Source organism: Sinocyclocheilus grahami, unplaced genomic scaffold (assembly GCF_001515645.1).
Source record: "Sinocyclocheilus grahami isolate Dianchi unplaced genomic scaffold, SAMN03320097.WGS_v1.1 scaffold3.1, whole genome shotgun sequence".
Lineage (NCBI taxonomy): Eukaryota > Metazoa > Chordata > Actinopteri > Cypriniformes > Cyprinidae > Sinocyclocheilus > Sinocyclocheilus grahami.
The window spans coordinates 2,068,696-2,089,723 of record NW_015505182.1 but is presented as its reverse complement, the minus strand read 5'-3'; the positions used below and the strand labels follow the sequence as shown (position 1 = coordinate 2,089,723).

Sequence of the window (21,028 nt, the reverse complement as noted above, 5' to 3'; positions counted from 1 at the left end):
GACTTTTGGGCAAATATTCTGTGGACTGATGTGACAAAAGTTGAACTTTTTGGAAGGTGTGTGTCCCGTTACATCTGACATAAAACCAACACAGCATTTCATAAAAAGATCATACCAACAGTCAAACATGGTGGTGGAAATGTGATGGTCTGGGGCTGCTTTGCTGCTTCAGGACCTGGGTGACTTGCCATAATTGATGGAACCATGAATTCTGCAATCTATCAGAAAATCCTGAAGGAGAATGTTCGGCCATCAGTTTGTGACCTCAAGCGCCTCCAATGTGGCTGAATTAAAACAATTCTACAAAGAAGAGTGGGCCAAAATTTCTCCACAGCGATGTGAAAAACTCATTGCCAGTTAACGCTTGATTGCAGTTGTTGCTGCTAAGGGTGGCACAACCAGTTATTAGATTTAGGGGGCAATTACTTTTTCATGTAGTGCCAGGCAGGTTTGTACAGCTTTTTTCCCTTAATAAATGAAATCATCATTTCAAAACTGCATTTTGTATTTATTCGGGTTATCTTTGTGTAATATTAATTTGTTTGATTATCTGAATCTTTTAAGTGTGACAAATATGCAAAAAATTAAAAAAGGAAGGGGGCAAAAACCTTTCCATGGGACTGTATGTGTATGTATATATATATATATATATATACACACACACACGTTGCTTGCATTTTGACAAAGACAAAAGCAAATGTTGGACTTCAGTGCCATAAAACAATAAAAAGATGTGGATATTTTTTCCATCTCTGTTTTATGCCAAACTAATTTTTTCATTGAAGAAACAGAACACAAAATTACTGTTTGTATTACATGAAGGTGCTTTATAAACTTTATTTTATTTGAATAAATGTATTTTCACCTTCTGGAAAAGCCTCATTGGGAACTTTGAAGATCTTGTTGAGAACTTTAATTTCAGACTCTCTGTACTCTGGAGATGGAATCCCATTTTTGCGGCAGAGCTCCAACAATATCGCAGTGGGTTTCTTGGCATCTCTCCATTTATTATAGCCATCCCTGAAATCACAAGACATTCTAAACTGATTTAACCTGTAGAGAGTCAAATGAAAATCAGGCCACAAAACCGCTTGATTTATCTCAATATCTTAAACGTTGCAGCTGCAAACAATCTTCTGAGAGGAAGTATGAGCTTACCCAATATGAGCTTAAAGCAGTCAATGAGCTTTGAGAAATTCTGATGACAACGACAGTAGTGGTCACGACAAAGATAATAATACTAATCATCATTATAATAACTATCACCACCATCATCACAGGCTAAAGCCATTACCCACTTATCATAATGAAGAGCCAGGCCACACCCGGCACGATGGCGGCTGTAGAAACGGTTCTCCAGGTCCACGCGGGTCTCACCAATCAGGTCATCAGAACCCACAAGGTCATGGTCAAACACAAACAGTGTGAGCTCTGTCTCCAGGGGGAAGGACACGGTCAATTCAAACACTCTGTGGGGAGACAAGTGCTCAAGATATCAAATCAGTAACCAAACCTGAGAATAACGATATCACAGATTTAGCCTTTTTATCTTAAATCATGCTGTTTTCAAGCTACAACTGTAGTTGTAGTTCAGGCTGTCAATGTGCATGTGCCTTCAAGAGTTAAAAATACTGTACATGCAAAGCCTCTATGAAAAATTACATTTAATATTTCATTCTTACAGCCACCATACTGAATGTTGTGAACATTCATTCATTTTGTGAACAGACGGCACTTACTCTCCAAACACTGGGTTCAGTTGTTTGGGAATGTAGCGCTCTTTGCTGTCCATTTGCTGCTGGCCAACTTTTACCACCACATAGGGGTCTGCCTTTCCATTCGGATCTGTGGGTGCCAGATTGGTTGCCTTGGGGTTCAAAGGAAAAAAAAGCATAGTTCACAGTTCACATTCAGATTCAGATTTAAATCACAGAAAATATAAGGGGAAATGGTAGAAAACTGTACCGTTGTGATGCAAGCAATGCACCCTTCAATGTGACATGCTCCATTTAAAACCATTTAACATTTTTCTAATTCTTGTTTAAATACATGCAAGACTATTTATCTACAAAATGTAAAAGATTATACAAAAATTAAAATGTAAAGTTGCTATGTAACAACAGTTCTTTTCTTCTGTATTGTGATGTACATCAGAGGGAAATGGATTATCATAAAAGAAAAAATGTAGAGGGCGGACTTGATTTTATGCATTGGTTGTTCACTGGATAAAGGCTGAATGCAAGATTTCAGTCATTTCTAAGAAACAAGAATAGTTTAGGCAGACTAAATGATTGGAGAAGTCTGGCATACGTTACCAGAGAGACAGAGAGAAGTCTAATGTTTCACCATAAAATTAAGAGGTTTTGAGAGAGAGAGAGAGAGAGAGAGAGAGAGAGAGAGAGAGAGAGAGAGAGAGAGAGAGAGATAGATAAATAAAAAACAATAAAAACAATAACAATAAAGGCTGAATGCAAGATTTCAGTCATTTCTAAGAAACAAGAATAGTTTAGGCAGACTAAATGATTGGAGAAGTCTGGCATACGTTACCAGAGAGACAGAGAGAAGTCTAATGTTTCACCATAAAATTAAGAGGTTTTGAGAGAGAGAGAGAGAGAGAGAGAGAGAGAGAGAGAGAGAGAGAGAGAGAGAAAGAAAGAAACAAGCATGGATGAATCATTCACAATAAGATCAATAACATGCACTTAGAAAATAGATAGGCCGTTTCATACCAACTTAAAAGAAAGAATGACAACAAATAAAATATAAAACTTTCCCTCATACATTCATATAAACTGTCTAAAATATTCATGCCCACTCTGTCAATTAATTATTTGTGGTCAATAAAATTAATTAAAAAAAATTTTTTTTTTTAAAAGGTACCTACTTTTACTACATATACCCTCACAAGGACTTTGATGGGTGCATTTTTGGGAATCCCATTAGTGATCTGACAGTCTGCATCCTCATCTTCGGGAGCGATGGGGTATATCAGAAACGATCCCTGCAATGAAGCACAGATCTGCTTTAACCTCTAATCCTTGACGTTTTTCATGCATGCTGCCACACTGTTGATCCAGTGCATGAGAGCTTGCCAAAACGCACATCTCACCTTATATTTACCCATATATCTTGTACTTTCATCTTCCTCTTCGTCTTCCAGGCTGGATTTGCCTTTGTATACAGGAAATATGTGCAACCAGTCCATGAACTGACTGAAATTGTTTTCAAGTTCAGACTTGTAAAGCTGGGGAATTAAATAAAAAAAGGGGGGAAAAAAGAAAAAGGACAGAAAATGTAAATTGCAAATAGTTTTAGATGGCTGAAGAGCAGAAATAAAACACTGTAAACACTGTATTGAATTAAATAAAAGAATTACAGTTTGAAGAACATGTCAAACCTGTAAGGTGGCAATTTTCTTCCTCTTTGGAGCAGGCGACTCTATTTCAATCACAGCCTCATCATCCTCTGCCTCTAGTGCTAACATGCTCAATGGTGCTCCATCTGCAGAATGTGACATTACACTGATGCTTTGAAATACATTCAGTCCTAAGCATCCTAAAGCAGAGGATGTGGCCACTTAGTTCACACTAAAAATGTGTGAATGTCATCACACAAGACAGCTGAAACCAAGTGACATCCACAAACAAATTATGCTAGACCTTTCATCAGAAGTAATTTCACTTTCAATCAACCCATAGCTGATTTTTAGTGCATGTATGAAGTAATTTACCTTCAGATTCACACAGACGTCCTAAGCAGAGGATGTGGTCACTTAGGTAAAACTAAAAAGGTCTGAATGTCATCACACAAGAAAGTTCAAACCAAATGGTATCCACAAATAAATTACGCTAGACCTTTCTCAGAAGTAATTTCACCCATATCAATCCACCCATAATTGATTTTTAGTGCATGTTTGGAGTAATTCACACAGCAGACTAACAAGTTCATGTCTTGTTCAACTACGTTTGGTATTTTGTTATGTAATGCATTTGATAATCAAATTTTAAGCGCCCAAATATGTTTTAGGCCTCTGTCCAACTGGTTTCATTCAGATGTCTGAATTTGCTGTTATTCCAAATTCAGAAGCCGATACATTTACTGATACAAGTGATGTAAGTATTTATGAATGAGTCATTGATTTATTCACTCAACTGATTTGTTCAAAAATGCTGAATCATTTATAATAGAGTAACAATTCAATCATGCTTGCTCTTATAATACCTCCATCATGTCCATCTTCCAAGTCATCCTCTTTCTCCTCCTGAAGAAAAGATGGAAACAAGTCATTTACATGTTGAGAAAAATCAACAAAGCACGTAGTTTATACAATCTATTATCAAAATAATTTATCACCTGTTTTTCGAGTTCAGCCAGTGATGCATAATATTTTGACCACCAATCAAGCTCCTCCTTTTCTGGTGGCTCCTCCTCTAGCTCCTCCTCTTTTTTAACCACCTTTTTGATTGGAGACTGAAAATGGAGTTTTCCACTATCCATTATTTTTCAAATTAAAACTCATTTACTCACCCTCATGTAATTCCTATCCTTTAATTTGTGAACAGGCCTTTACACTCTAAACATGAACATGGATTTTTAAAAGCCAAATGCACACACTCATGATTGAAAGCATCCCATTTGGATGTCAGCAGGGGTCTTGGCTATGCAGTGGCTGCCCAATTAATCAGAGTGATCTAACAGCAGGAGCTCAAACTGACACAGGAACACACTTCACTGCGCTCAACAAACCAGCAGATTCACACCATAATCAACAGGTTAATGGGTGCAAAGGGCTTCACATTTAATAACTGCAGGCTGTGGATGGTTAAAAAATGTGCGCTATGTACTCATTAGGAGTTATTTCAAACATCCCAAAGCAGCCAACTAACGTCATTTCACCCAGACTGGATACCCCATGACCACAAGGCAGCTGTCTGAATAAAAGTGTTTGCAAAACCTCTGAAAAGTGGTGGAAGATGGCAGATACAATTTTGAACTGTTTCACACATATGGTGAGTAGCAATTTGAGGAACACTACAGAATGTGTTCATTCTTATGGACTGAAAAAAAAAAGATAGTGGAACTTACCGTGACTAATTTAAGGAGGTTAACAGGAATTTTGCTATGCTTCAGAGGAAGTCCACCCAAGTCCATGGTGATCACCGTGGTTAGAGGAGTGGTCTTCTGGGGAGGCTTCTTCTCTAAAATTGTGAGCGAATGTTTAGGAATTTTCTATGTGAAAATATATTAAAAACTATAGTCTATATTCTATATTAAAAACCAGTCAACAGTGATTTGATTAAAATATGATTAAAATACTTTGTTTTTCAAAGAAGTGTTTTTTGCTCACAAAGGCTGCATTTATTTGATCAAAATACAGTACAAACAGTACAGTCTTATTATGAAATATTATTACAACTTACATCTTATTTAGAGCATCCACTGTTCAATGCAATGCAATCCAAATTAATGTAATTATGAATGCAATAGGCAGTTGTTTTGAATGAAAACATTTTTGGATCAATCAGACTTACAAACAATACAAGAAATAAGCAAAAAGTGCTATAGGAATCTCATGAGCTCTCATTTTGCAATTTATTGGAAGTGATTAATGTGTGTTGCTGTTAAGAGCATGAATGAGAAATTAGTTAATTGAATTAATGTTCAGAACTATCCTCTAACTTAACCACAATATAGATCCTAAATAAGAATAATGTGCATATAAGTGTGGTCAGTGTCTTTTCTCATTTCAGCAAAGTTTCATGCCATCCTAGTTTATAAAGAAAGAGAGTCTGGTGCACTTCTGAATGTAAATTATTTATGTACACATATCAGAACAGCAGATGCTTTATTTTTTGGCCTTTAAACCACAAACATATGTGCTATAAAAGGTTCCATACCCTCAGGCTCCTCCTCCTCGTCTTTCCACTCCTCTTGGTCCCTGGGACCAAACTGCACAAGGTTTTGGACCACGTGAGTTCCCACCAGGACCAGCCTCCCAAATGCCCTCTGCTCCATTATGAAGATAGTAAGAGGAGGATGCAGGTAGACGAGCTCTGGAAGTTCCTGAGGACACATAACCAGTTATGAGCTATTGTGCGGTTATGATAATAAAAGCAAGTAGATGATTAATATTAAATCATCCTCATCAAATATTTAATGCTTACTTTTTTTAATGTTTAATAGGATGTTACATATAAAATTATTTCTGTCATGACAACTCTCGGAGGGATTGGCATGGTAATGTACATGACAATGTTAATGTATTTGGTCTTGGCGGAATAGATCTGCTACGCTGCTGCTGCTGCGGCAGAGCAAGTACCGAGACTTGCTACTGCCAATACATCCACAACATGCTGCTGTGAGCATGTAAGAAATATTGCTGCTGCAAATACAACATACATGAAAAAAAAACCATATAGCATACATGAATCACCTCGTAGCAGATCTATACAGGTGGAGCTGGGGAAGGTGGAGGGTTTCTGAAGCAAGCTGCAACTGCTACAGCAAGCACTAGTCATATATTTGAATGTTGAGCAGCGAGCTCATTGGCTACCGATACAGGAGAGAACCAATCAGCTGTGCCATGTGATAATGATGTCATTAGGTCAGATTGAGTTAGACCTATCGGACTGCGCCATCTAGAGTTTCATGCCAGAACTCTGTACTGCTTTGGTGTTAGCAAAAGTCACCATGCACCAAACAATCACAAATAAAAACCTACTACAACTAACAAAGACTTCATATATTGTGTAATAAATAATTCTGAGCAAGACATCTCACCACTACTGCTTTTAGTAATTTTGAAACAGGATATGTGATCAATGTTTGTATGGCAAGCATGTTCTCAACACAGCTCTTGAGATAAGGTCTAATACTTTGAAAAGAGGGAGTCTTACAACATCAAAGTGTTTAACCAAATCGTTGAAGTTGGGATTCAGCTTGTAGCTCTGAATTTCCTCCGACTCGATCATGTGGCCCGCACACTCAATCCTCACTTGAGGTCGCTCCACTTCAAACAGGTTGACTCTTTTCAGGTCCCTCAGGCCCCAGTACAGCACCTGCCGTTTAAGGGTTTGAGTTCAAAACACTGTACCAAACCAGTCAGCTGGCAAACTTGTGCAGTAGGTCAAACCATGCTGCTATTTTAAACACTCTCTTGGGGAGTGATTTATGAACACATCTGATAAATCAATTTGTTCTTTGGCATTGAAAACCTTTAAATTGTGACGTTAAATAAAACTCTTGCAACTTTTATTCAGTTCATATCTGTTTAAGTTTGCACCTCTATTCTGTATTTCCTGAGCACAGGTCGAACTCCCTCGGGAATGATATAATAGCATTCTTCTTCCATGTACTGTGGTTCCTTGGGGTCAACATCCAGTGGCAGAGCTGGCTGAGATGGATTCAGAGCACACAAACATGACATTTAAAGGGCATATTTTAAGACTTTCTGATATATATAGAGGTGGAGGATTGGCTACAAGTCATCTTTACCATCAGGTAAAAGCAACACAACTGTTTTCAACATAAATAATAATAGGAATTGTTGTTTGAGCACCAAATCAATATATTAGAATGATTTCTGAAAGATTCTGTGACTTAAAAAATACACTGCATTTTAAAATATATTAAAGTAGAAGACACAAGTTAATAATATAATATAATATAATAATATTATTTCACAATATTACTGTTTTTACTGTATTTTGATAAAATAAATGCAGCCTTGGAAAACATAAAGAGACTACTTTCAAAACCATTCAATATTTTAATATATATCCTTCCATTCATTCAGGTGTATTAAGCTGCTCTCTAACAGACAAATGAATGCTTAGTCATGTCATGTCTATATGTGTGTTAAGCTAGACTCTTCTCACTGTCTTTTGCAGTGAAATTAATGAGAAAAACTGGAATCCCACCTCTCCGAAGCTTGAGTAATCCAACTCGATGAGCTCAAGAGCTGCCAAAATTTCACCAGCTTTGCTCTTGCCTTTTGTGATCTCAAAAAACTGCAGCTGGGGTTTTTTATATGGCTCTTCCACAAACTTCAACTCTGGCTTTGCAAATGCACGACCAAGGGCTTGTGGACTGCCCTGTTGTAACATTCAAACGCACCACAAATAAATCGCACAGTATAATTAACAATCATAAGTCTGACTTCTCATATTCTAGACTATTCATGGACGTTATATGCTCTTATACACTATATAAGTAGACTTTCTAAACAGGAATAACCAATATGCTATGACATTAACATTGTATGAGTGCAGCTTTATTATTTATTTGATTTAAAAATGTACTACCGTTAGAACCAAACCAATGCTTTTGTTGAAGCATGGTTTTTTAAAGTGCTATTTACAGTTTATTCACAGATTACAGCATTTCTATCACTCACTAGTTTATTGTAGTCATAGATGTTGATGATGACCACAGGAGGGTCTTCTCTGTACTCGTCCTTACTGCCCTCCATCAGAACCTGATCATAGAGGAGTAACTCACACCACGTCGGCGACAGAGTTTCTTCCATCACCTACAAAGAATAAAATCTTTTAACAATCTCTGAGACAAAAAATTGCAATCAATAAAGGCTGAATGGCTCATTTCTATGCCCCTTCATTTCCCAGTTGGACTGAATGGACTTGTCATAAATAGGCAATAAATCTCATGTGAATTGAATAAAAGTAAGTTTTTAGTGCTTTTCCTATCCAGTGCTTTTTATTGGGAACAGAGAAAAAAATAACTTATGTGTTAATATATATGAGACCCACCCGTGTGACCTGACACTGTGTGCTGAACACAACCTTGGTGAAGGGGTCAGACAGTCCATTGTCATCGGCTGCAATAATGCCACGCGCTTGATAAATGTGAGCACGTAACTGGAAATAACGACTGTCTGGATGAAAGGACAAAAGGAGGGACTGTAATTTTCATGAAATGTCATCCAAATTAAAATATATTAATTTTCAAAGCAGAGACAAATTATGGAGAATATCCGAGATGTTTGTATAAGCTAAAATGAACTGGAAGTACCTTCCACCGCTAATTTGGTGGGAGGCATGTTACGGGGAATTGATGCACCAGAAGTCGCCTCTTCGTAAATAGGTCTAAACTCTGCTGGAAGGCTGGTGACACAGTTTTTTGCGTACTTTGTGATACCAAGCCACATATATACTTCCAGTTTGGCGAAAATTTCCCCCACTGCTCCTCCAGGGGTCTACAGAACAAAAGAATGAAAAAAACAAAAATAAGCCATAGAATACTGTTCAAAAGTTTGGGGTCAGCAAGATTTTTTAATGCTTTTGAAAGACATCTCTTCAACCAAAGCTGCATTTATCTTATAAAAAAATACACAACTCTCACTGATTGTATGCTGATGTACATTTTTAACAACAAAAAACACAATAATAAACAATACAAATAAGCAATATGTTGCTCCATTTTAGTAAGGATAAAGAAAACATTAGATTGTAAAATCTAATTGCAAAATAATTGTGATTGCATCTAATTGTATGACTGTACTGTACTATAATAATACATACAAAGCATGCGTATGTGAATGTTGTTGTTTTTTTTTTGAGTGGGCAATATTAATGATTGCTAATGTATAGTATAGTTCATTTTCAAACTACTTCATGCCAGTTTTATTTTAAGAATCTATCATGAAAACTGGATTGGACAGAAAAAGGTTTTGCAATAAGTGATATGAAGTAGGAATTCACCTTCATGTACACAGCAGTGATTTTCCCGCAGTCTTTACCCTTCTCTTCCTCCACCAGTGAGAATAGGATGGAGGGTGCTGGGATCCTGGTGTAGGCCACTCGCCTCCCTCCACTCAGCATCCACAAAAACACATCGGGGAGAGTGCTCTGAGGCTGCCATATGAGAACACAAACACTTACATACAGTTCTGGTGGTAAAAAAACAACATGCATTTTTAGATAGAAATTGAGGTAAACAATAAGACACAGCAAATCTTGATAGCATTACTTCTATGGCCAGAAAGCGGAGCCTCTTTGCGATATTCTTGACATCTGCTAGTCTGTCTTTAACCGTATTTCTGGTCACTCTCTTTCTCACTCTCAGGGCCTGCTTGGCCAGCAAAACCTGCAATTCATATCACATTCTCAATGAAGACTCTTAGTGGGTTTAACCATATAATTCATCAGCATACTTCTGTAATACCAAAATCAATACAGTCACTCACAATGTTCCTTTTGATGAGCCCCACACGACACTTATCCAGGGTGTTTTGACGAGCATTCCTCTTCCTGTCTAAGTTACTGCTGTACTGCCTAAGAGCGGTGAGAACAATCTTTCTATTATCTATAATGTACGATGTAAGAGGGGAAATACAGACCCAGTATAGTCATGCAAATGTGTCCTACTTGCAAGTGGAAAAGAATTCCAGCGCGACATCAACCAAACGTTCTTTAGCCTTGATTTTTGATCTTTTCAACAGCATCTCCACTTCATCAATGCCATTTTCCTTAAAGAATATAGGACACAAGTCAAACTAAGAAAATTCCATTTTCTAACAGTCAAGTGAAATAGATGCTTTTGGAATGACATGAGGAGAATAAGGTAGCATGTGGACTGTAACACATTTTAGACTGTCATATTCGTAATTCTGCTCATTAAAGAAACAATCTTATATTTCTGCTCAGTGTCACTTGCCAGTCGGTCAGCCATCTTGGACAACCAATTGCTGTTGTGGAATCGGAAGGTGTGATCCTCAAAACAGCTCCACACAAAGATACATGGTTTCTCTCGGAATAAGGGAATGCAACTAAATGATCTGGATGATAAAAATGATAACGTTAGCTGCTATTCTTGCATAATCCTGCTGCACTCCACATAACGATAAGCTGTCAGTCTTGAGAATGTAATTTCACCTGTCGTATTCAGTGGGCTGTGGTCTCCTGGGTGGGGTGACGGATTTGTCTCGAGGGCCAGGGTTCAGAAGTTCATCTCTCTCCAACTCATCGTCTGATTCCAACAGCAGCTGTCTGTCCTCAGCCAGATTCTCCTGACTACCACTCTTGCTGGACTTCACTACAACATCTGTAGTTTTCCCATAATTCCCTGTGAAGCAGTGTTATCGTACTTGTGGACTGCCCTGTTGTAACATTCAAACGCACCACAAATAAATCGCACAGTATAATTAACAATCATAAGTCTGACTTCTCATATTCTAGACTATTCATGGACGTTATATGCTCTTATACACTATATACGTAGACTTTCTAAACAGGAATAACCAATATGCTATGACATTAACATTGTATGAGTGCAGCTTTATTATTTATTTGATTTAAAAATGTACTACCGTTAGAACCAAACCAATGCTTTTGTTGAAGCATGGTTTTTTTAAAGTGCTATTTACAGTTTATTCACAGATTACAGCATTTCTATCACTCACTAGTTTATTGTAGTCATAGATGTTGATGATGACCACAGGAGGGTCTTCTCTGTACTCGTCCTTACTGCCCTCCATCAGAACCTGATCATAGAGGAGTAACTCACACCACGTCGGCGACAGAGTTTCTTCCATCACCTACAAAGAATAAAATCTTTTAACAATCTCTGAGACAAAAAATTGCAATCAATAAAGGCTGAATGGCTCATTTCCCAGTTGGACTGAATGGACTTGTCATAAATAGGCAATAAATCTCATGTGAATTGAATAAAAGTAACCTCAGCCAGATTCTCCTGACTACCACTCTTGCTGGACTTCACTACAACATCTGTAGTTTTCCCATAATTCCCTGTGAAGCAGTGTTATCGTAACTAAATATAACTAAAACCAAAAATATTTAAAGAATTTTTTTTTTGTTAAACGAATAACTCTGAAATAAGTGACAATATAAATAATAGATGAAAACTATAAAAAAAAATATATATAGAAATGTGGCCGTGCCAACTAGCAACTAAAGTTTACATACTAAATTGCTAAAAACTAAAACTGAAATAAAATAAAGCTCTACATAAACTTTTGTATGAGTGGTTTATACTCATACTTTTTATATTATGAGATAAAACAGTCTAATCTTACCTATAGACAGCTCAAAGGTGACTGGTTTGGAGCCAATAGAAGGATCCATCATCGTCACTTCAAAGAAGGACGCAAACAACAAAAATTCATCCTTCTCTCCAGTGAAATTCTGCATGAGGAAATAACAGATACACCATTGATTAAATGTAATACACGTAATAATGATTGTTTATAACATCAGCACAATTGTGTTATATTACTTTTAGACAAAAGTTTAGTAAACAAGTAATGAACATTTTAGACACAATATTGGAAATTCTGTTGTCTATTTTTCCTCCTCTGTGAGTCTCCAAGCAGCACACAGTAGTGAATGATTCAGTATTTTGAACTGAATAAGTGTTGTGAATAAATCAATTGAGTGAATGATTCTCTGATTCACTCATAAAGACTCGTCACCACTTGCTGTAACGATGTAACCTGCAGAAACAGTCACTAAAAAATTCCCACACAGTTGGGATGCTGTCATGTCATGCTGCTCAGCCAATTAAAATTGGAGGACTAACTCTTGTATAAGCCGAAATAGAACATGGTAGAGTGTCTTCTCTCTTCCTATCAGTCAAACTTGGCCACTGACCTCAGGAAGAGGGTGAACATCTTCCACTTCGACTGTAACGGCAGCTGGTACCTCAGCGCCAACATCTTCAGACTCCTCAGTAGGCCCACTGGGACTCTGCATTGCTGAATAAAATAAAAATTTTACATTACATATAGCCACTAATGACAAACCAATTTTAGACACTCCTGATATCTGCCATTGGTCGAACAAAGAGGTAACCCTGACCCAAATGTCACACTATTGGCCGAGCTAATGTTGTTATGTTTAGCCCCGTTTCAGGATGCACAAATAAATTGATTCATTTTAGCACCACTTCACCACACATATTTCTTAAAGCATTTATATATTTTGACACTACCTTCTTTGCCTGCCGTCTTCTCCTTGGACCTTCGACTCTTGCGTTTAAGAGTAAGCCTGCTCATTTTGCTTTTCACATTAGCAATGGTCTTACTCTCCGTCACCACAACTGTAGGGGAGGAATAAACCTCCACACTCAGCGAGAGCAGTATTCTGCCCCTATAGAAGATCCCTTCACTCAGACCTTCATTAAGATCCCTGTGGATGTCTCTCAGCGTGGAGTTTTGAGGAGAGCCGTAGAGATTGACCCAAGTAGGGCCAAAGGTGGGATTGAAACCTGATGGATGGAGGAAAGAGGCGAAGTAGATTGCAGAAAAATAATAAAGTAGAAGTTGTTTAAAAAGCATGGTAACATGAAGGTATCTTGTTAAAATGTGGATGCAGATACATGACTGGGGTTTCAGAAATGCATTTGTACTTAAAGTGATAGTCCACCAAAAAAAATAAAATTCTCTAATTATTTACTCACCCTCATGTCGTTCCAAACCTATATGACTTTCTTTCGAACACAAAAGATGATATTTTGAAGAATGTTGGTTATCAAAAATCGAATGGAAGTCAATGGGAACCGCAATTGTTTGGTTGCCAACATTCTTCAAAATATCACCTTTTGTGTTCCACAGAGGAAAGAAAGTCAAATAGGCTTGGAACGACACTTAAATGTGAGCCAAAATCATCACAATTAAAAGATCCAAAGACTTAAACTACTTCAGTCTGTGTGCACTGAATTTATTTAATACACAAGTTTCACAATTTGAGTTGAATTACTGAAATAAATGAACTTTTCCATGACATTCTAATGTATTGAGATGCACCTATATAGCATGTGTTACTTAGATAAGAACAGAGAGTTTAGGTTTGGCTCCTGACTCCACTTGAACTTTGTCAGAGACAAACTCTGACATCATAACAACTTATTTTGAGCTGAAATGTTTGCCAATACTCTGTGTGGTAAAGACTCAGAGAGCAGTTCAAATACTGACGGTACCTCAGCCCATTTAACAAACAAACGCACCATCAGGGTGTGAGACTGTGCGTGTTTGTGTATCCCTTGACAAATGTGTCATTTCACATAGGATAAGTATGTAGATATTATATGGAAAAGAAACTTAAATTCAGGTAATTTTACTGTTAAATAGTAAAATCCAACCATGTATGAAAGAAACAATGCAACCAAACATATTGTGAGAAGGACTTTCCGTTCTTCCTGTTTAAAACTTTTATGTTAGAACAAAATATCTCATTCAAAATAAAATTGAAAGAAAATCACCTGCTGGCCAGAGAATGTGACCTGAACATAAGGGTCGAGGAAAACTTTCTTGTCTCTCATTATCTTCCCCATGAAACCTGAGTTCATGCTGGGCAGACCTTCAGCTCTGAAGATCTTCAGGACAAACTTTGCCCAAGGACGTTCTGATGGCATCCTCTTTGGAAGGAGAAGGTTCCTGCATGCCACATGAAAAAGTTTCAGATGCTGAAAACTGTCTACTGAACATACTAATGTCAATGACCAAAGAACCAAACATCTAATATTAATGTTTCTTTTAGGGGGGATGTGTCCTTAAGAGGAGAACAGCCATGTTAACATAAGGCTTACTTTTCAATGTCATCATTCTGGCTGTCAGCTGGTGCCAAGCTGACCATGCCCATGGGGTCTCCTTTCATCACCACACTCACTGTGCACTTCACATAGCCTTTAATTCCCGAGCGGGTATCTTTTGGGTCAGTAAGCGGAGCCCATTTCTGGTAGAAACGGTGATCTGTGAGATATATATTGGATGTGTTAAGTTGTTGTAATGATCATGGGGATGCTCCAGATTAAAACATTTTTGGATAGACATCTTCAGAACATTTACATCTATATGTGACAAAGACATGCACTGAAAAAAATGATTCATTGAATTTACTAAATTTTTTAAGGTAAGTAGTTGCAATCAATTTATTTTAGCTACATTTAAATAAACACATGTACTAGATAAATAAACTTTCAACATTTTTTTTTAATGTAGCTAAAATCAATTGCTTGCAACCACTTACCTTAAAAAATTTAGTGTCATTTTTTTCAGTGTGGACCCTAATCCCTTGACTTCCATTTTCAGTGTAGTGCTGGAAGAAGTGCACCAATCAGCTAATCAGGTAGAAATCATTGCCTTTTCGTCATTTTTGGCTAGGCGTCTTATTCTTCTCAGTTGGAAAAAGGCAAGACCACCATCTCACAAACACTGGGTAGCAGAGATAATGTCTTATCTTAAACTTGATCATCTTAAGTATACTATCCGAGGCTCCTTTGAAAAGTTTTATAGGGTCTGGCAGCCCTTTTTATCTTATGTTGAATCCTTATGGGACACTATTTCATAATTGATCATATCTCAAATACCCCCCCTCCCCCCCCTTTAAAGGGGTGTGTATGTGTTTGCAGTTATGCGTTTTGGTGTGAAATATGTGATGTAAGAAGAATGTTGTATATGTTTGTGTGGCTGAGATTCTTGTATAATAACCAATAACATTTTTAAAAATCAATAAACATAATAATAATAAGTTGTTGTAATGATCAGTGTTGCAGTATTTAATTAGACCTATAATCATTATTTTTTTTAGCACCAGTGATGAGTTAATTATCACCATTAAAATGTCTAGGGAATGTTATTATCATTTTACCAATGAAATGAACTCTCAACTTCTGTAATCTTTACTTAAGCTGTGTGCATCAAAGCTTGCAATGAGCACTTTTTGCTTCATAAACTGGGTTCATCTGGGTTTACCCGGCTGCTGATACACTGTGCTGATGTCGATCTTAAAAGTTCCTATGCGGGACATCAAAAAGGCAAGGATTTTCTTATGAACCACCTAAAACATAAGAAAACAAATGGTCACGATACATACACAACATACACATTAAACATTGTTTAAGATGACTTAAAATATGGCAATATATAAATTAATTTACTTTACTCAAGTCAAATATTAAGGTCCGATTAAGTACAATTATCATTTCAATACTGTATATTTTTTCACTTTTTACATGTGCATCACCAGTTATTATAGGCAAAATAACATTAAAACCATTTTAGCTGCTGTATACAGTATGTAAGAAACTTATGTAAGTCCCTTTAAATCTCTTAAATTGCCGTCCGATAGTGTCTCTGAGAATACTTACAGAAATCTCAATAACTTTATCAAAGAGCACATCTTGTGTCTCTTGGAATTCAAACATGAAGTTCTTAAAGACAAAAACAGAAACAAGACAAATCAAAGAGATGCCTAAAGCTTCAGATGCTTAATGCCGAGTACTTTGCAAGTAGTTACCTCATTGTAAAATGGACAGTTGGTAGACTTCTGAGTAGCTGTGTGCTTTTTCTCATCCCCAATAGTCACATACACTGCTGGGTTGATGTTCACCCCGACCAGTTTCTGAGCTTCAATCACATTTACATTCAACTGAGGGGAAAAAAAGAGTGAAATAAAAGACCTAAACATACTAGATTCTCATCAAACAGAGTCGGCTATAAGGAAAACAATTATAAAATTATTTGTATATGAAATAAGCAGGCCTCATTTAATTGTTTTACCTGGAAAGACTTCACTTTAGGTGTGACAGCAAGCTCGTGCTTTGCTATAGCCCTGCAACGACTACACACATAAAAAAGCCTTGAGTTATAGCAGTATTATTTATCAAACTCGTTACATTCTCAGATTTAATTTCAAATATGGGAATTACATGATGAGTCATTTTTAGTTATACAACGTGGAATGTATTGCATTACATTGCACTGCAATACAATTGATCTTTTTATGGCAAGGTATTATACTGAAAGGTAATTGAAACACACCTCAAAATGGGAGTGAATGTCACATTGGCACATTCAATATCTGCAAAGTCATAATCATCATCGTAGTCATTATCATCATCTTCGTCTCCATTCTCATCATCAGTTTTCAAAAGACTGCGCCCAATCATTCTCGTCTCACGATCCAGCTGCTGAGGACGCAGGCCGTCTGAAGAGCTACAAATGATTGAGTACATCAGTGTGAATTCCATGTATAAAGGATATGAAAATGTGTGCGAGTTACATCTACTGAAGATGTCCTTACTTTGCTTCAGTAAAGCCTGTGTTCCTGATGACAAGCTCTGAGCTGAAATAGAGAAAACTCAGATTTACAAAGAGATTACAAAACTAAAGAAATGTGACATAGTTATATATTAAATGGATGAAACCATGGGTCCATCCATCCATTCAAAATAGGTAAAAAGAAGGACGAAGGATGAAGAATAGAGGGAAGAAAGGAAGGATAGATGGAACAAAATAAAGAATAGAGGGTAGGAAGGAATAATGGATGGAGGGATGGATGGAAGGAAGACAGGAAAGAAGGAGGTAGGGAATGAGGGAGGATGGAGGAAAAGAAGAATGGATGAAAAGAAATAGAAGAAAGGAAGAATGGCTGGATGGAAGGAAGATAGAAAGGAAGAATATATGGAAGGAAAGAAGAAGGTAGAAAGAAAAGATGGATGGATGGAGAAAAGAAGGAAAGAAAAAGTTAGAAAGGATGTAAGAAAGCAGTGGAAGTAATAAAGGAAGGGAAAATGGATAGAAGGAAGGAAGGAAGAATTAATGAACGAATTGCTGGATGGAAGGAAGGAAGGAAGAACAGAAGGAAGGAAATAGAGGCAGAAAGGACAAATGGAAGGAAGAAAGGACAGAAGGGAGGAAGAATAGATGGGAAAAAAGAATGAAGTAGAATGAAGATGAAAAGAAATAGGGGAAGGAAGGCAGGCAGGTGTGAAATGGATGGATGGAAGGAAGGAAGCATGGATGGGACAAAGTTGGAACGGATGGAAGGAAGATAATAAATAATGAAAGAAGGGAAAATAGGTCAGGAAGGAAGAATGGATGGGAGGAAGGAATGATGAATAAATGGACAGATGGATGGATGAGATGAACATAACGATGTCTCTCACCCATCAGTGTCCTGTTCTCTGATGAAGTCGCCACCGTCCCACCCGCCTGCAGTCCCCTGAAGAGGGTTGTACTTCACCTCCAGCTCTATGTAGATCTACATGATAAAATCCATCAGCACATACCAACACAAAAGAGCTTCAATCACACCTAACACCACACCAACAGCTAATGATTCAATAACCCTTCACCACACCAGTGTTAAAATATCATGAAGAGTATTCTGAGAGCAGCTCTTCACTCACATCAGTGAGAGCGTGCTGAGCGTCTGTGAGGGGCTCACGGAGCAGCAGCTGCCCCACAGACACCACATGCTGCAGGCTGACCACCAGCCTTCCCAGCAATCTGTGCACACACAGCAATATACTGAATTGTTTTGGAATATTATGTTCATTAAGAATCATTTAGTTCATTTCTCTCGTCTTATTTATAATGAATACTTTCAGTATGAGGGCTGATTCATGTGCTGACCTGTTGCTGAACATCTTACTGCAGTTGTAAATGCTGATTGACAGAATTTCATCCCTCTCAACCTTCCCATAGTGAGGCCATCTGAAGTGCTAGAGTCATATAAATACACAATAACAGATTCAAACAAAATGTACAAACATGTTCATTTATTGGACACAGGCTAAATGTGTTTTTTTCTTTCTTTTTTTGTTTTTGGTGTTCAAGAAATATTATTAATGTTGAAAAATGTTATGCTGCCTAATTCATTTTGTGGTAACAGTGCTTTTTAGCATATATTTTAATGAGAAATCATAACATTATGAATGTTTTGTTCTGTCACTTTTGATCAATTTATTGTGCCCTTGCTTTCTTTCAACACTGATGTTTCTTGAGCACCAAATTAGCATATTACAATAAACTACATTTTTAAATATAATAAATAGAAAACAGTTACTTTAAATTGTAAAACTATTTCATAATATTCATGCTTTACTGTATTTACTATATTAAACAAATCAGCATAAGGGACTTCTTTCAAATTATTAATTATTCCAAACTTTTGAGCGGTAGTGTGTGTGGATATATATAAAATAAATTCATAAAAAAACAATGGTGGTGTTTGTGTTAGATCTCTCCCTTCTTTATGGTCACTGCATTTCTCATAAAAGAAAATCCCAAGGACTTCCTCCTCATAAAGCCAGTGTTGAACAGGATTTATCTTCACTTTCTTGTCCTTCCCACCATTCCAGTATCTGTTAGCTTAAGTTAAAGGACAACCTTGTGACAGACCTCTAGTCAAATATTGTAATTTCATTACTGTACCTGAGCTCATAGATGTGGCTGTTTACAAGACTTTGGGAATGTTGAAGTGCCTGTGGTAGAACTAGCATGGTGACTAAACACTAAAGGTGTGGTTAGCATGAAGACCTTCTCCCAACACACTCAATAAAACACTGATTTCATCTTCATTCTATAAGAAATAGCAGCTACGTTTGTTGCTTTCACAGGTTGTCTTCCCAAATGCATTATGAAAAAATAAAGATAGCCTAAAATGTGAAGGTGGTAACCAGCACACTACTGTTCAATAGTTTGGGGTCAGTAATACTTTTAATCAGCAAGGATGCATTACATTTATCAAATAGTGAGAGTAAAGACATTGATAATAATAGTAAATAGTTCTTGTTAAAATGATTTCTGAAGGATCATGTGACACTGAAAACTGGAGTAATGGCTTCTAAATATTCAGCTTTTTTTCCCAGGAATAAATTACATTTTAAAATATATGAATATGAATATATTAATGGATAACAGTTGGGTAAAACTGTAATGTAGCCGTTTTTCTGATCAAATAAACGTAGCCGTGGAGCATAGGAACTTTTGAGTGGTATTGTAGCAACTAATGATCTTAACTTAATGCGGCAGTGGTAACTTTTTTTTGCTTTTCTAAATATCCTGTAGCAATTACATAAACAACTTTCATAAAATTTCACCATAAACACAACTAAAACAGTTACCTCGTTGAAGATGGCTATATTCTCACACTGAAGGATCCTGGTTTTGTGAGTAAAACCTGGACAGTAAACATTTTTTTTTCCTTTTTAAATATAGTAAAATAAAAGTCTTGCATATACAAGTTTAAACAAAGATATCACATTAGTCCCTCTATTTCTCACATTATATAAATACTACATTTTTGTACATATAATTTATTTCCCAATTAAACAGAATATGACAATATGATTATCCCTCTATATCTAGCACTTACCTCTAAAAGACAATTCCACTTTCCTGTCATATTTCCCTGGCAGGTTATATATCTTCTTTAAAAGGACAGTGATAGACATGGTCAAGCGCTGCTGTTTTTCTGTGTCTTGTAATCCTGATCCACTCTGTTAGCTTTGAGTGAAGTTGGTCTTCATTGTTCTTAAGGTACAAACACAATACTCAAATCTGACTTAAAATAAGTACTAGACAAATACATCCTCAATTAGTCCGCTGTTAAATATCCAGTATTCATGTAGCCTTCAAAGTCAGAGCATACGATCCGACACCTTGAGAAACTGCTGGAATTCCATCTAACAGAAAACTCCCCAGCCAGAAGACCAGTTGTAATATTTACCTATGATAATTCAATAGAATAGTTAACAGTTGAACCAAGGGCGTGACACCTCTGCATTTAAATTCTATGAACTCCAAATAATAAGAGAACTGGATAAATTTATTGAAATAAAACTATGCCTTTTTGTTGCACACATGACAACACCCCTGGCAGGTTATATATCTTCTTTAAAAGGACAGTGATAGACATGGTCAAGCGCTGCTGTTTTTCTGTGTCTTGTAATCCTGATCCACTCTGTTAGCTTTGAGTGAAGTTGGTCTTCATTGTTCTTAAGGTACAAACACAATACTCAAATCTGACTTAAAATAAGTACTAGACAAATACATCCTCAATTAGTCCGCTGTTAAATATCCAGTATTCATGTAGCCTTCAAAGTCAGAGCATACGATCCGACACCTTGAGGAACTGCTGGAATTCCATCTAACAGAAAACTCCCCAGCCAGAAGACCAGTTGTAATATTTACCTATCATAATTCAATAGAATAGTTAACAGTTGAACCAAGGGCGTGACACCTCTGCATTTAAATTCTATGAACTCC

General features: G+C 36.9%; 1 protein-coding gene across 1 annotated transcript in view; it reads right to left on the bottom strand.

The window, feature by feature from the left end:
• Positions 1 to 20,421, bottom strand: part of LOC107566348 (fer-1-like protein 4) — a 24,313-nt gene extending 3,892 nt beyond the window's left edge. Inside the window, 39 exon segments of the mRNA XM_016251807.1 lie at positions 866 to 1,020; positions 1,299 to 1,469; positions 1,740 to 1,867; positions 2,885 to 3,001; positions 3,110 to 3,244; positions 3,398 to 3,501; positions 4,222 to 4,261; positions 4,354 to 4,470; positions 5,086 to 5,198; positions 5,898 to 6,063; positions 6,897 to 7,058; positions 7,283 to 7,393; positions 7,920 to 8,093; positions 8,396 to 8,530; positions 8,769 to 8,893; positions 9,031 to 9,214; positions 9,720 to 9,872; positions 9,988 to 10,104; positions 10,205 to 10,292; positions 10,386 to 10,486; positions 10,675 to 10,795; positions 10,893 to 11,011; positions 11,695 to 11,765; positions 12,053 to 12,161; positions 12,627 to 12,730; positions 12,967 to 13,435; positions 14,236 to 14,410; positions 14,563 to 14,725; positions 15,728 to 15,812; positions 16,123 to 16,185; positions 16,272 to 16,403; positions 16,535 to 16,595; positions 16,796 to 16,969; positions 17,058 to 17,099; positions 17,923 to 18,017; positions 18,166 to 18,265; positions 18,392 to 18,480; positions 19,885 to 19,940; positions 20,136 to 20,421. Coding sequence (XP_016107293.1) covers positions 866 to 1,020; positions 1,299 to 1,469; positions 1,740 to 1,867; positions 2,885 to 3,001; positions 3,110 to 3,244; positions 3,398 to 3,501; positions 4,222 to 4,261; positions 4,354 to 4,470; positions 5,086 to 5,198; positions 5,898 to 6,063; positions 6,897 to 7,058; positions 7,283 to 7,393; positions 7,920 to 8,093; positions 8,396 to 8,530; positions 8,769 to 8,893; positions 9,031 to 9,214; positions 9,720 to 9,872; positions 9,988 to 10,104; positions 10,205 to 10,292; positions 10,386 to 10,486; positions 10,675 to 10,795; positions 10,893 to 11,011; positions 11,695 to 11,765; positions 12,053 to 12,161; positions 12,627 to 12,730; positions 12,967 to 13,435; positions 14,236 to 14,410; positions 14,563 to 14,725; positions 15,728 to 15,812; positions 16,123 to 16,185; positions 16,272 to 16,403; positions 16,535 to 16,595; positions 16,796 to 16,969; positions 17,058 to 17,099; positions 17,923 to 18,017; positions 18,166 to 18,265; positions 18,392 to 18,480; positions 19,885 to 19,940; positions 20,136 to 20,214 — 4,903 coding nt within the window. The 5' untranslated portion in view covers positions 20,215 to 20,421.
• Positions 20,422 to 21,028: the final 607 nt, after the last annotated feature.